A 16438-nucleotide genomic window follows, 5' to 3' on the forward strand; every position below is an offset into this window, starting at 1 on the left:
CATTCTTACAGCTTCTTGGATTTTCTTTTTTTCCTGTTTAAAATCTGAAACATCTACCTTCCTATATTTTTGCAGTATTCCTCCATTTTTCAAAATTTACTATAAAGGAGGTAACAAATAAGAGTGTAAAGAAATTTATCTTGCCTCTTATTCAGATGCTGAGATTGTTATTGAAGCAGTCTGAATACATCTAGATAATTCAAATACTGTAGGTCTTGCAATAGCTACCTGTAATAGTTACTACATTGTGACACAGTCGGTGCAGAAACTGTTGAATTTGACATGTTTAGAATTGATCATACACAGTAGCTTTATGTGTGTGTGTGTGTGTAATTTATATTTATATTTTCACTGATTGGTTGTATTTATTTATTTATATAATGACAAATCATTCTTTGACTGGCATGAAGCATTTTTGTGCCAGCACACAGTGGAACAGATGTGAGGAAAGAAACAGATTGTAAAGAAGGCCTACACAGATAAATAACTAAGTTATATCCCAGAAGCTAAGATTGCTTTACTCAAAGAAATAAAAAGGCTCCTTGTGAGAAAATCCAGAAGGAATGTCATAGAATTTTACTGTAGACATATTCAGAAGCAAAAGCCTATCTAAATTAAGATTCAAACCTATCCAGTGCCTAATGACTGCTTTATTGTTCATGTAATGCTGGTTGAGACTTTGACCAGAATGCTAAATTCTTGTATACGATGGAAGGCAAGAGTTAACTCTCTAAATCACACTTCTTGGTCAGTCTGCAAGCGTTCGATGTTGGAACTGGGTGAATCACGGAATGCATTTAACTGATGCATAAAATATGTACATTGGTATGAGTCTCATCTATATATGTGGCATCCGATACCTGTAATTCTCAAACCAAGCCCACACTGTGCTGGATATTACTTGCAAGTATCAGAATCTGAATTATGAGTCTTTCTGGTACCATTTTATTATGAAAATGTTCCAGTTATTAAAATGAAGATTTGCCCTTTACTGCAATTCTATACAGTAAGCAGTAAGCGATGGATCTGTTTCACTCCATTACTTACAATTAATTTAAAAAGACTATTTGAGTATAATTTGCAACCATTGCCTGCCCTCCCACTAAGGATTATGGCAATGTTTGATTGTTCCCCATTACTCAACTTTCACTGTAGCTCCCAAATCTGTAGCTCTAATGCATCCTGAAGTCAGGATTTGAGAAAAGAATGCCATAGCTGGGAGGCAGTGACCACCACCTACACAGAGAGAACCATAAAACAAGGAACATAGTATTGATAATTTCAGTGCAACAATTCAGACTGTAAGACACACTAGAAATAAGAGCCCTACTATCACATGATTATCTTTTCTAAATCTTTCTTTTCTCTGATAAAGAGAAAATAAGTAGGTGAAAGTAACTGTTATGGTCCTTAACAGATTTCCTTTCTGTTGATGCAAGATTCCTCAAAGACTGTCTCTCAACAGTCAACAGAACTAGAGAATATGCTACATGCTTTATATCATAAGGGTCACACTAGAAGTCATCTGAAGAGCTTAGGAGATCACCATGAAGATCAAAGATAATTCTGACTCCAAACTGAAGGAGACACAGCAAATGTTCCCAGCTCAAATCTTTCAGTACTAAAAAAGTAGCATAGGTGGGTTATTCATTTTAATATGGTTTTCTATTAGTCTTTTATTTCCTGATGTTGGAATAGTCTTCACTGAGGCTGAGGATTGCGGAGGAAAAATAGTCCTTCTCTATGTAGTAGCATAATGTAATTGGCAACATCTACTTTTCGCAGTTCTCTTTGAATTACTATCAGATACACCCTGCTTCTGAGATTACAAACCCTGTACTCTTCCGTGGAGACTGTTTTGGATTGCAGCACCATGACTTTTCTTGCTTTTTCTTTTTCATTTAATAGGTCAAGTTTAATTAGCAATAAGGACTTGGTTCTGATAAAGTCAAGATCAAACCATCTACTGGCTTTTCACTATAGGGTTCCATATTGGCTGTAGCAACACTGTGTGCAGTAAAAACTCTACTCACTTGAGTCTTTCTGATGAATCCAGTTAATCACATTAGAGAGCCCCCAAATGCACACAAAAATAAAGAATAAAATATTCTAAATCCCAAATAGGCATCTTTGGAATCCATAGTGCAAAGTAGTTTTGCTGAGTTAGTTTGTCCTGGTATATTTATAGATTATTGTCTTCAAGTCTTTCCTAAGATAGTTGACCTACAAAACAAAAACATGAGAGCAGTAAAAAAAGGGGGGGGGAAACAAATACAGCATAAAGTTATTTAGAATTAATTTGGCCTCACTCTTCTAAGTGCTGGCAATGCCAGATTTATAAAGGAAAACAGCAATTCAAGGCAGGAATCACAGCAATCAGTGTACATTCTCATCACAATGGGTAACTACATTGCAAGGCTTGGTAACCAAACACAATTAGTTGAGAATAATTATGTATAAAAAACTCACTTTCTACTATACTATTTTCTCTGATCATGTTATCTTAACACATTGTCAAATGTGTCATCTTTGTAAGCCACCTGGAGGCACTGAGAGTGAGCTGGGCAGCCATATAAATTTTCTTCAATAAATAAGTAAATAAATAAATATAGCTTGAAGATAACAAGGCAAGTTCAAGAGATGTTTTTTTTTACTAAACAGCTGGCAAAGGCTTTTCCTGGGATACCTATTGGGTTCATGAGGGTCCAGGAATGTGACACTGCTCTGCAGCATGCCCAGTTCCCTTGTTCCATTAAATAAATGTCTCTAAGAAGAAAATAAATAAAACTCAGCAGCAGTAGTGATCTAGGGCTTTGAAAATTCAAATGCTGCTTTTCCGTTAAAACCCTCCCCCCCTTTTCCTCAAGCCCTGAGCTAGGGAATATAATGGGCCCCTTTTGAGAATATGTGGATTATGATTTTATTGCTGCTGCTGGACGCCCATTGTTCTTCTTTATCATTTTAACTGTTTTTAATATAATATGACATCTGGAATAATTTGGAATTCAGATGGCCTTACAAAAGCAATAAATAGGTAACATAGCCATTGCTTTGCAAACCTTCTGATCTTATCTCTCAAGTACCTTCGATAGATATTTTGCTCATACTAAATAATTTTATTTTATTCATACTTGCCCGTCTTGCTTGTCAGACTGTGTATTATAATATACTTTCCCTCTAGAATCTCAAAGAGGCATACATAGCACAGCTTCCCCCATTTTTTCCCCAACCCCAAATCCTTGTGATATGGGTTGCCCTGACAGTATGTCATCTACTGAGCTTCCGTGGTTAGGGGTGGTCCTGGAGTTTTCCTGGTCCTGTTTCAACACCGATAAAGAAGAATATTTGTAGCTCAGGATTGAAATGAAGAGTCGTTGGAGCTCTCTTGAGTCTGGTTGTTTTCCTGCAGACATTTTATTATCCAAATAGGTAACATCATCAGTGCTAGTAAGAAGTGAGGTTTGATGTTGCCACTAGAATATAAATTCAGAGCAAACCCCATTCCTTATTATCATCCTTACTTGTTGGGGTAATGAAATGTCTGCAAGAAAACAACCAAGTTCAGAGAGCCCCTTATTTCAACACCTTAATTAATTCACCATTCTGACCCTCAAATTTCCATCATTAATTTCACAGACCAACTATAATAAGTTTTTTTTTAATCTTCTGGCTTGCAATGGGAAATGTCTCTTCTTAATAGAAGGTTCAGTGAGGAAACAGCATTGTCCAGTAGTCCATTTGTTGCTCCAGCTACATAGGCCTTAAGCTTTTTAATATATATATATATATATATCGTAGTAGCTTTAACTCGGGGGTGTTAAACTCGCCACATCACATGACATGTTGTGACGTATCGTGACTTTTTCCCCTTGCCGGAGCTGGGGTGGGTGCGGCTTCTGCATGATGCATCCAGTTTGACACCCCTGTTCTAACTGGACCTCCAATTATTGTTCTTATGATCAAAGAAAACTAGTAGCTCAGACACCTAATGTTTTGAAGTAGAAAATGCATGAAAAGTCTAGGCTATAAAAAGGATAAGCAAAAAAAAAAAATCCAAAAAACCCATCAGTCTTTCTCCAGAAAAATGAAAATTTCCACCCTGCCTCATCCATGGGCCTCATTTGTGTGTCCAAAATAACTCTTACCATACTTAGTAGATATGTTTAGGCATGTGTTATGAAGAAAGATAGCAATAAAAATAACAATGAACAAAGATTGCAATAAATCATGCAATCATTACATTTGCTTGTTGCAAAGATCTTTTAATTCCTATCGTAGCCTTTTATTTCTAGCCAAGTGTGTAGTTATTTATGGGTGAGAGAGAAGATAACCTTTTCAGTACGTTATCCATCTTTTCTACACCAATAAGAAATTTTAGCTCGGATTAAAAGTGTAAATACCGTAGGTTTTTCCATCTCTCTTTTTCTGTTTGGTTTTCTGGACTTTCACTTTCATAGGAAGCCAAATACAAACCTAAGAAAATGAGATTGGGAGGAGAAAGAATACAAATCCATTACTGAATTACTAGTAGCAGCTAAAACAGTCTCACAAAACAAAACATGATACGCATTAAAAGTAAGGAAACAATCTGCGCAGCCAGGCCAACTTTCTTGTTCACAAATTCTTCTGAATTCTCTTAATGTATTCTGTTCCAAAGATATTGTTAATGTAGCTTTACAATAAAACAGAATTAGTTTATCTGGTCATACTTCCTCTCTGGTCCACCTGGTAAGGCTGACATCAATTGTGCAAGTCTGAAAGTAAAATTTTCCCAGAGTCACCTGTATAGTCCGAGAACTTAGGGATGGTCCCTGCTGAGCATCGTATTTACTACTATGCACCTGAGGTCTGTGCAGTCTTTTGTATGACTGTTCCCAAAGCAATATCTCTGTGGTCCTCTCTCCCCAGGTCTTTCCTATGTACCATTACACCAGTTAAGGCAGGGGTCTTCAAACTTGGCCCTTTTATGACTTGTGGACCTCAACTCCCAGAATTCCTCAGCCAGCGTGCCTGGCTGAGGAATTATGGGAGTTGAAGTCCACAAGTCATAAAAGGGCCAAGTTTGAAGACCCCTGAGTTAAGGCCTTTTAACATACATACATATATAATTTTTTTTATTAATGAGGTTTTCAACAGAATTAAAACAGCAAAAATTTTAAGTTAAAATAAAAATAAAGAAAAACAAGCAGGTGAAGAAGAAATAAAAAGAGAGAAGAAAAAAAAGAAAAGGTTTTAAAGAAGTGGCTTCCAATCTTAACAGTGGTTATAAATGCATCGAGATCTCTCTCTAAGGTTGCATCATAATTCGCTTCTTTCCATATTCTACCCATTGTAATCATCAAGTCCAATAACAGTTTACTTACTATGCAGAAACAACTACATTAGCATCTTCCCTTACCTTAAAACAGAACTAGTGCATTTATTGTTTCATAGCCTTTCACATTTTGCATCCCCCCCAAATACCTGTATTTCCATGCCTGTCCAAAAGTTCCACTTTATCAGACCCAAAACTCAATGCATAAGATGATTGACCGATCTGCTGAAGTGCCCTTTGTCACTCCAGAATGCAAAAAACTTTCAGAATAATATGAATCTTTCTCTTTTACAGGACCAACTGTAATTATTTCATTTGTTCATTTAAGTTCTGATGGGTTCTTATGGGCCTCGAAAATGATTTTTTTCCTTGCTGTATTCCAAACCTATCTATAACCAACAATGTCCTAAATGTTTCACACAATTTTTGTGAATGAGTTTTAAGGACTTTTGTTTAAAAGTGCAAAAGTCAGAAACACACCAAAAGTCTATAAAAGCCTGCAAAGGTAAAGGTAAAGGTTCCTCCGCACATGTGTGCTAGTCGTTTCCGACTCTAGGGGCCGGTGCTCATCTACGTTTCAAAGCCGAAGAGCCAGCGCTTGTCCAAAGACGTCTCCGTGGTCATGTGGCCGGCATGACTAGACGCCAAAGGCGCACGGAATGCTGTTACCTTCCCACCTGTAGTGGTCCCTATTTTTCTACTTGCATTTTTACGTGCTTTCGAACTGCTAGGTTGGCAGAAGCTGGGACGAGTAACAGGCGCTCACTCTGTTATGCGGCACTCGGGATTCGACCCACCAAACTGCCGACCTTCTGATCGACAAGCTCAGCGTCCTAACCCACTGAGCCACCGCACGTCCGTATAAAAGCCTGTAGGCAGAGTTAATTCATCCAGCCTCATCTCTGACATGAGGATAATTGGATATGACTGAATTAATTTATTATGAAAGGACACAGAGTAACATGATCTATCAAGTGGATAGGAAGAAAAATCAGACAAAAGCTCCATAACAAATGGGCATGATTAACTGAATCCAAAATAACTTTAGGGGTTTTTTCAAGTGTAGCACAAAAGGTAAATCTTCCTTTCCCTGGGAGTTGGCCTCTAATTTCTGTGCCTGAAGCCATCACAAACATGATTTGCAAAAGAATAGATTTGTTTGCATGTTAAGCAACACTAGCACAGTAAGGCCATCAGGTCTATTGCATTGTGGAATGATTGACTATAAAAAGATGTCCTCCATAATCATCCTAATCCCTACCAATTGTAGACAATGTTGATTTCTATAAGAGCACATTCCAAAAAACATATTTTTAGTCAATCATACAAAATAACGTCAGTAGCAAATAGCAAATTCATGAAATCAGAGTGTTCTTACCGTCTTCGGTAAAGATAGGGGAAGTATGTAAATAGTGGATTATGTTATCATCACGTTCAAATGGACATTCAACTTGTTTCCACGTTATGAATTCTCCCACTTGTTTAGCCAGTTCCAAGAATTTCTGTATCAATTTTAAAAAGAAATGTTTAGATCAAAGAAAATAATATTCCAGTAAAATTATGACTGCGGCTTCAGAATACTCCAATCTTAATCTGATAACATCTGAAAAAAATGGGAGTATGTGATCCCCCCTGAAGCTTTTCTATATTTCTGTAATATGGGACAAAATACATTAATCTGCAGTTTTAATAAAATTCTCTGATCTGAAATTCAACAGGTTATGTTCTTTACATAAATTTGCTGTGAGACTATTTTGGCCACCTTCTAAAATTAGGCATCTCACTAATTAAGATTAAATTATTCTACAATATATCAATATAGCTAAGGACTGAAATAATTATAACAATACATCATTAATTCCAAATCAGAACCCTTCTCTAATTTCTTTAGTACCTCTTACTTGACAGTAATGCCTAAATTCTTAGTAAAGACTAAGTAAATGTACAATAAATATGAGCGTTATAAACGTATATATGAAAATCCAGTCATCAATATAAAAGACATAAACATAACAATAACTGAAATTCACCCCAAATAGTCCTATTTGAATAATCATTTATCATACATATTAGACAGATTAATTATTCTTAAACAGTCATTGGTGTTAATACATAATCATGGAGCAAAGAATAATAAATTCATCTGACATTTTTAACCTGATTAGGCCTATTGTTTTAACACAATCCTTGGAATTTATAGTAGTTTTGGTAGTGAATACTGATGCAAAGCTTTATTCCAGGGATGCTTCGTTCAGTTTCAACTTGTAAAATATTATTTAAAAATTAAATACTGATACTGTATAGGTATAATACTGTATATGCAGGAGCATAAATTGTCAATTACATGTATTGTTCTCAAGTGGCTTCTGCAAATAAAATTGTCCCTTAAGTCTCTGCCCCTGGGGGGTTTTTTTGTTTTTTTTTTGGGGGGGGGATGTTCCCTGCTCTGCAAATTGCCACAGCAGCTAATTTCCATCCCAACAGTTCTGCAGAGCAGCTGCTGCTGTTTCCCACCTCATAATCCTCCCCCAAATACCTCATTTTCTTAAGCAATAAGGTGGAAGGAACAATTTGCTGTGATTCTCCTTCCCTGCAAAATTTTATTGGAAGTAAGCAGGCCCTGTCTGATAACCAGAGCAGGAAACAGCTGCGGAGAAGAAGGGGAGCTAAAGAGCCCTATAAGGAGCAAAATATATTTTTGCAAGTAATGTAAAGGGACGCGGTGGCTCAGTGGGTTAGGACGCTGAGCTTGTCAATCAGAAGGTCGGCAGTTTGGCGGGTCGAATCCCACGTGCCGCGTAGCAGAGTGAGCGCCTGTTACTCGTCCCAGCTTCTGCCAACCTAGCAGTTCGAAAGCATGTAAAAATGCAAGTAGAAAAATAGGGACCACTACGGTGGGAAGGTAACAGTGTTCTGTGTGCCTTTGGCGTCTAGTCATGCCGGCCACATGACCACGGAGACGTCCCTGGACAAACGCTGGCTCTTCAGCTTTGAAATGGAGATGAGCACCGGCCCCTAGAGTCGGAAATGACTAGCACGCATGTGCGGGGGAACCTTTCCCTTTTTAATGTAAGCCAATGGTTTTGCCTCTGACTACATTCTCTTCTATCATACGAACAGGTTCCCTTGACCTTTAGGGGATACTTTTTAAAGGCAGAAAAAGGGTCTGAGAAAATCCTGTTGTGTAGCTAGCTCTCAGAGTGTAGGCCTTGCACATATGCAACACGTTTGTCCTTTGAAAAAAAAATCTTGAAATAAGATTGCAAAGATCTCTTTTTATATAACAACTGCTTTTGTTTCTTTACCAGGAAACAAAAGCACCATGGCTCACAAAACATTGGCTGCAATAAATAATACTTGCTGTGCTTACTTCAAAGTTGACATGGCCATTTGGAAGGCGGTTTGCACATCCCTCATTCAAAAAATAAATATCTTTGATCAGAAGACTGAAGAAGGGGATTACAATCTGTGAAGAGAATAGCATAACAATTGTCTCCACCTTTCTATTAGTGATGCACAAAAAATCAGTTCATTCACACAAAAGTAAAGAGATTAACTTTCCAATTCTAATGAACAAACAGTAATGTGAGTTAGGCCTAGTGGTTCCATAAAATATCTGCAGGGCTGAACTAATCTTCCCTGCACACAGAAAGGCAAAGGACACAGACATAGGTATAATAATTCCACAAAGGCTAAATACATTACAGGTGTTTGACTAATTAAGTATTATTGTTTAATAGGATAGTGGTTATAGGTCAGTGATGGCGAACCTTTTAGAGACCGAGTACCCAAATTGCAACCCAAAACCCACTTATTTATTGCTGGGTGCCATGTGGGCATGGCTGTGGTGGTCATGGCAGACTGGGTGGGTGTGGCCAAGGTGGGTGTGGTCACCTCAATGTTGCTCATGGGGAGGGATGCCTGTTGGGGGCCGGGCAGGATTGGGGGAGATCCAGGAAGTCTCGGGCAGGAGGGAAGGTGGGCAGGAGGTTCATCCTGCAGGGTGAGGCGAGGCGAGGCAGGGCGGGGGTGCTATTGTCGTGGGGCAAGGCAAGGCAGCTGCTGCCTAACATCATCGGCCCCCGCACACAGAGGCCAGCGAGCATATGGGGGCCGATGGTGTCCGTCAGCAGCCACACCCTGCCGGCTCCTCGACTGGCACACTCTGGGGCTCCGTAGCCCACCACCAGCAGTTATGACAAGCCACCTCTGAGCTGGGCAGCTAGCCAACAACTGAGGAGGTGATGCAGTGGATCGTGCCTGGGAAAAGGACAGCATGCGAGGCCGGGAGCGATGGGATGGGGGGAGGGAAACCAGCCGTGCCGGGATGTATCTGGCCACATGGGATCTCAGACGGCTGGTTGAAGAGGGACGGCTGCCATATCCGGGGCATGGCATGTGTGCCCACAAAGAGGGCTCTGAGTGCCGCCTCTGGCACGCGTGCCATAGGTTCACCACCACTGTTATAGGTAAATAAAATCATTTTATGCAAAGGAAAGGTTTAATGTGAATTTAGAGAATATCAACAATTTGCAGAGAGATCTACAAAGCCAAGTAAACATTTACAATTAATCCCCCTCAGCAAACATATGGGATAGATATTTGTGACAAAAGCCTATGATGCACGCAGCAGAAACTCCAATCATATGAATAAAATATGTTCATTTTTGTTACAACACTGGAACCCATGGATAAAATGTGTTTTATACAGGGCTTGGTTTTGTCATGGATCAACACCAATGAAATCAAGTGAAACAATATTGGTTTACTTTGGTTATATTATCCTCTACATGTATCGTTTCATCTTAAACTTGGAACTCCTCTAACTATAACTCCTCTGCATAATTTTGAGTAGATAAACTCATGTAGAAATCAATGTAAAGGAGTATAAAGATACAGTCCAACACCCAATGCATTTTGAATACTGGGCTATTCATTATGGCACAGAAAAGGCTATTTTCCTAGAAGAGGTATTACTCATAAAGCTTCCTTCCTTCCTTCCATCCATCCATCCGATTTATGTCTGCTTATTTTGTGCAAATTAAGACAGTGTACATAATGTTCCCTCCTCCTATTTTCCCAACAATAACCCTGTGAGGTGAGTTGGTTCAAGAATGTCTGAAAGTCACCCAGCTGGCTTCTGTGACTTTAGGAAGATTAGAGCTTGCAGTCCCTTGGCTTCTAATTTAGCACCTTAGAAAATACTATTTTATATACTGTATGTGTGGTTATGTGTCTATACACACATACAATCAGTAGCAATATTTGTCAGCTTAGTCTGTTTTATCACAATTTCAATCACTGGTGAAAAAAAACTGGAATGCTGTTAATCAACTCTCCAGAATCCATAATAAACAAGTCATCCATTCGGATACATCTTCAAGTTTCTTATAATTCTTTCTCTACTCTGTAACTGAAAAAGAAGAAGAGCAATTTGCCTTCTTTGGGATGAACATAATAAATAGATCACACCATTTCTCTTCCAATTATACTCTTGCTAGTAAAATTTTGGCCCTAAAATACTGTAAAAGAGAAAATGAAATATGTTATCACAAACTGCAGAGCAATAACAGGACACAAGTATCCATTCTGTATTTATACACTTGCTAATTACTGCATGGGTAACACTTAGCTGCAATGAAGTCCTGTATAAAAGTTAAAGCTCCTGAAAAAGCTACAAGAAAATTCCACTGAAAATCTTTTGGATCCTTTTAGAGATTACGCTCTGTGTGTAGCCTCTGTGCCTAGTGGCCAATGCAAATATTATCCTGAAGCAGAGTTCACGGAGTGTCTAATGGAAATTTCACACCACAGAAGGCTGACTCAGCTTCCTAAAATATTGGGAGATAAACAGATTTCAAAGTTGACTCTGGTGGAGCAAAACTGTGGTGGAAATGCATAATGAAATATTGTGGAAGATGACCTTCCTGTTTTCTGTTTTAACATCAGAGAAGCAGATGTGAAAATTTGCTTGTGCGCCATTTCTATCCATCTGGATTAAAGAGGTTTTTAGAGAGTAGGAAGAAAGTATGTAGGCAGCACAAAAGGCTAAACCCTACAATGACTGTATTATACACTGATGTTGGGTCCTTTATTTACCAAAAGTTACATTAATTTATATCCATCAGCTCCCAATAAGATGACCAACAACTCTCCATGGACTCAGTAAATTTTTGAACTCAATTCCGATTGTTGAACTTAACCTTCAGAGCTACTAGGTTTAAGACAAAAACATCTACTGGATTGCTGTTCCCCACATGAGCCCATCCATCGTGACCTTTTTGTGACTCTAACATCATGTGAGATAAGATAGATTTTTTTTCCAGCAGTGGGACAGAATAGATTCCTTGTTTTATAAAACTCTGAGAGGCATAATGTTCATACTCCACCAATCCCTTCTTATGGCACCTTATTTTGGTGCTTTCATTTCCTTTCACTTTCCCTCTTTGTCTGTTGATTGACTGATGACTTCAGAGGACTGAAATAATGCTCAAGATTATATTTTCACTGACTGAAAATATAAATCTCAAATGTTTGATTTTCCCAAACATCAGATTACACTTTCAATGAAGTCTCTTGTATCTGTGTGCCCAGGGTAACTGGATCATCCCACACAAGCTGCTCTAGCTATTTACCCTTAATTAGTTTCTCTGCAAAATGTTGCTATTTCTCTCAGTTTTCAATATGCTAATACAACCATTTTTAATTGAGAGCAGTTTGGATTTATTTCTGTCACACCGAGTTCATCTATCTCCATGTTGCCCTTTATTGCTTCTCTTCTTCCCCCCATACACTGGTTCTATAAATTCCTACTGCTTTTTTAACTGACTCACATCAAATGTAATTTGCTATAAATGATAGAACTGTAAAGGGATGGATGCCAACCTCCAAAAAACATTGATAGCCAAGATTCTATGACATCAATTTTGGCTTTCCTATTTAGCTTCCTTTATTCTTGGTATCCCAAATTAAATTAATCAGGAGTTGATGAATTGATAACGCTCCTTTAGAATGCAATGGATGTGAATGGCACATGCTTGAATGTGTTGAAGATTTGCAAGGCAAATAAGTTTGTCAATTAAAGTGTTAAGATATTCATCTCTTTCATTTGCCTAAAATAATTCACTTCATGATATATATGTTTCCATTCAAATAGCAGATTGTCTCTTACATGCTCTTTATCTTTGTCCATACAGATCTTGCTTCTGGCACTTCACAACTCCAAGCGTCTACTCTGACAATTTTTAACAGCTTTTTTTAATTAGTCACTGCCTAACTTAAGAAATGCAGAAAAAATATTATGTCTTCTTTATTCAAGTGATAAACAAACAAACCAACAAATCTAAGCACCCTATTTTATACACATCCTTCAAAAGAACAAGAATGGAATTTGGCTATAGGATCAGCAATGAATAAGATTGCCCTTAAATAAGTAATCATAACATTTTATAACATTTTTCACAGCATGAATACAGATATTGTCTACTGCATTCTTCTAAGATGTAATAACATTTTAGAAAGGGGTAAAACTTCTGCTCACAGATGTTATTAGTTTCCAAATTTCATCCTCCCATTGTAAGCATGTTGAATGATGAGGGATGTTGGAAGCTATATACCTGGTTCACACACATAGTATTAAATAATCATACAACTGAATTCATTTTTACTTAGAACGATATGTGAACCTACCAATTATGGTTTAGTGGTAGCTACTTAGCAAAACTTTTTAAATAAATCCTCACATAAAGGTATACATGAACACAGTTTTCTTGGCAAGATATTGTTTATTTTTATCTTATCCTTATTATTTTTATAAATAATTCAAGGTGGCAAACATACCTAATACTCCTTCCTCCTCCTATTTTTCTTACGACAACCCTGTGAGATGATTTGGGCTAAAAGAGAGGGAGTGGCCCAAAGGCACCCATCTGGCTTTCAAGGTTAAGGCACAGTCTCCTGGTTTCTATCCTGGTGCCTTAACCACTAGCCCAAAATGGCATGCTTGAGATAATCACAAAAGAACAAGCAGTGCTGGTTTTAGTTATATGACAGTCTTGTAATTCTACATGTTTGACATCTTCAAAGCTTTTCTTAATGGAAGGAGAAATGTTGTTTTACACATTCAATGTCTCTAAATAAAACATAGCCAGTTTGGTGTAATGTTAAGGTATTAGACTAGAAACGGGGAGACTGTGAATTCAAATCCTACATTAAAACAAAACTAGCTGGGTGACTCTGGGCCAGTCATTCTCTGTCCGTCCTAGGAAGCAGGCAATGGCAAAGCACTCCCAAAATTTTACAAAGAAAACTGCAGGAACTTATCCAGGTAGCTGCCAGGACTCAACACTGACTTGAAAGTATACCCATGTGCATGCACGCACACACGACAAACATACAATTTATTTCAGCTTCCTTTATTTGTCCCTAAGATATCCTGTGTACTGTATAGCAATTGTTCATGTGAAACTGCCTGATCTCAGTACTGATCAGTCTAGACAGCATGCTAGGAGTGACATGATAGCAGTGTTCCAATATCTCAGGGGCTGCCACAAAGAAGAGGGAGTCAAGCTATTCTCCAAAGCATCTGAAGGCAGGACAAGAAACAATGGATGGAAACTGATCAAAGAGAGAAGCAACCTAGAACTAAGGTGAAATTTCCTGACAGTTAGAACAATTAATCAGTGGAACAACCTGCCTCCAGAAGCAGTGAATGCTCCAACACTGGAAGTTTTTTAAAAGACAGCAATTTGTCTGAAATGGTATAGGGTTTCCTGCCTGAGCAGGGGGTTGGACTAGAAGACCTCCAAGGTCCCTTCCAACATCATCATCATCATCATCATCATCATCATCATCATCATCATCATCATCTTTTATTGCTAAGCTTGTAAGCCGCCCTGAGTCTTCATATAAATGGAATTAAAATTAAAAAAAATTAAACATGAACCTCAGTCAACTGAGCATTCAAATTGACTGGTGCTGATGGTTGACATGGGTTGCTGCCAGCATCCTAGGTATCAACCAGGTACCTCCTTAAAATGTAAGATGTTCTGAGTAGCACAGTTTTTTGTAGCATTGCTGGAGTTATTGCAGGAAGCTGCAGTTTCTTGATGTATTTTGCAAAGTTTTTGGACATAGTTCCCAGTGCCCCAATGACAATGGGTATCACTGTTACATGTTTCATCCATAATCATGCAGTTTCGATGGCTAGGTCATGGTATTTCGTAATTTTTTCTATCTCATGGTACAGCGATATCAATCAGCTGTACACTTTGGTTCTCTACAACTGCGATATCTGGCGTGTTGTGTTCCAAATGGCAATTTGTCTGTATTTGAAAGTCCCACAAGATCTTCACCCTGTCATTCTCAACAACTTTTTCCACCCTATGTTCCCACAACCTTTCAGACATAGGCAAGTCATATTTTTTACACAATGCTCAGTGGATTAATTTAGCAACTCGGTCATGTCTAGCTTTGTAATCAGTTTGCACAATTTTGCTGCATATTAGGTGTGAAACAGTTTCAACTTTGTCGTTGCAAAGTCGGCAATTTGGATTGTCAGTCGATTTTTGTATCTTTGCTTTCATGGCATTAGTTTGTAGTGCTTATTCTTGAGCAGCCAGTATTAAGCCTTCCATTTTTTTTCTTCATGGTTCCCATCTTAAGCCATGCCCAAGTCAAGTTGTTATCACATTTTCCTTCAATGGTTTTCAAATGCTGTCCATGCAAAGCTTTGGTTTTCCATCTAATTAATCTGTCATATTATGATGATGATGATGCACTTGTGTCTTTCTGAAATCTTTCAATCACTGCTATCTATATTTTATGTTTTCTGACAGCGGAATACACTTAGCACACATTCCCAAAGGTGCTTTTTCCAAAAGGCAATTGGACTTTCTTGGTTTTTTCATCTGAAAACATTTCGTTTGTCATCCAAAAAGCTTCTTCAGTTCAGATAAGAAGCGAAACACATTCAAAGAGAAAAACCAAGAAAGTCCCATTGCCTTTTGGAAAAAGCACCTTTGGGACAACCATGACCTGGATGATTGAGAATCTCCATAGACATTGAACAAACATTCATTTTCTCAGTTATATAAACATACAGCAAAGTGGTGGAGATGCACTAACATGGAGAATATACAGCATACTGCAAAGAATCTTTTAAATAAAGAATATTCATAGCTCAGGGCTGAAATGAATAATTTGGAATATTATTGGAATAATTAGAATAATATACATGAAAGATGGATGACATATCTTCAGTAAGGCAGAGAGAATGAACAACTGCATATACTAAAGCAGAGTGCTGACTGACTTCTAGTTAGAAGGCAAAGGTAGGAAGGATCGAAGTGAGCATGAACGCTCACACTGCACCAACCTTTCTGTCCTTGCTGTTTTCATCACTTTTCTAATAAGAGTTCTAAATAATAAGTGCAAAAATCCCTCTGGTAACAGGAATGGAAGGAATGGCACAACTTGGAGGCAGACCTAACTATATGACCCTGGTGTCAATTTTATCATGATTCTGTATGCAATGTGTGTGGTATTGTAACTCCCACTCTCGGTAAAATCCCACTATTATCTGGTAGTTAGAATGCAAGGCTAAAATTGGATGCATCCAAGTAGAAGCCCATGTTTTATCACAAGCAGCTGTTTTTCAGCCTCACTCATTTCACAGGGTGAGGGTAAACTACTGGAGGTGGCACGTAAAATGTTTATAGTTATGATAAGAATAGTTACCTTTTCCCTGTTGCTGTGTGCTGTTAGGGACCGATGAGCAGCTCCCCTTAAGGCAGTCCTGTAGTTGTAAAAATTGCCAGTAGGATCCATCTGGTGCTGAAATAGAGAGGGTGGGATGTGAAGAGAGAAGGCCCATGTGTAAGTTCTTGAGTCAGATAAAAGCTGGTATTATCTTTCCATCACAGAGTTTTACAACTTGATAAAAAGACTAAATGCCACAGGTGAATTGAGAAGATGACTTGATTTCCCCCCCCTTTGCAGGTCAGTCACTTTCTGTTATCTCCTTTTATTCCCTCTCCTTAAGTCTATAATGTTTTTATGGAATAAATTCCTAAGGATGCATGTACTGTAGAATGCTTCCTAATTTTGTTTGGTGGCTTGTTCCTA

General features: G+C 38.2%; 1 protein-coding gene across 1 annotated transcript in view; it reads right to left on the reverse strand.

Annotated features, from left to right (window-relative positions):
- Nucleotides 1-2198: 2198 nt before the first annotated feature.
- Nucleotides 2199-16438, reverse strand: part of RASGEF1C (RasGEF domain family member 1C) — a gene marked incomplete at both ends in the record, with an annotated part of 57281 nt that continues 43041 nt past the window's right edge. The window contains 5 exons of the mRNA XM_081321707.1: nucleotides 2199-2223; nucleotides 4401-4473; nucleotides 6693-6816; nucleotides 8685-8780; nucleotides 16052-16147. Coding sequence (XP_081177833.1) covers nucleotides 2199-2223; nucleotides 4401-4473; nucleotides 6693-6816; nucleotides 8685-8780; nucleotides 16052-16147 — 414 coding nt within the window. The remainder of the gene's footprint in view (nucleotides 2224-4400; nucleotides 4474-6692; nucleotides 6817-8684; nucleotides 8781-16051; nucleotides 16148-16438) is intronic.

The sequence above is a fragment of the Vipera berus genome, assembly GCF_964194415.1.
Source record: "Vipera berus genome assembly, chromosome: 2".
NCBI lineage: Eukaryota > Metazoa > Chordata > Lepidosauria > Squamata > Viperidae > Vipera > Vipera berus.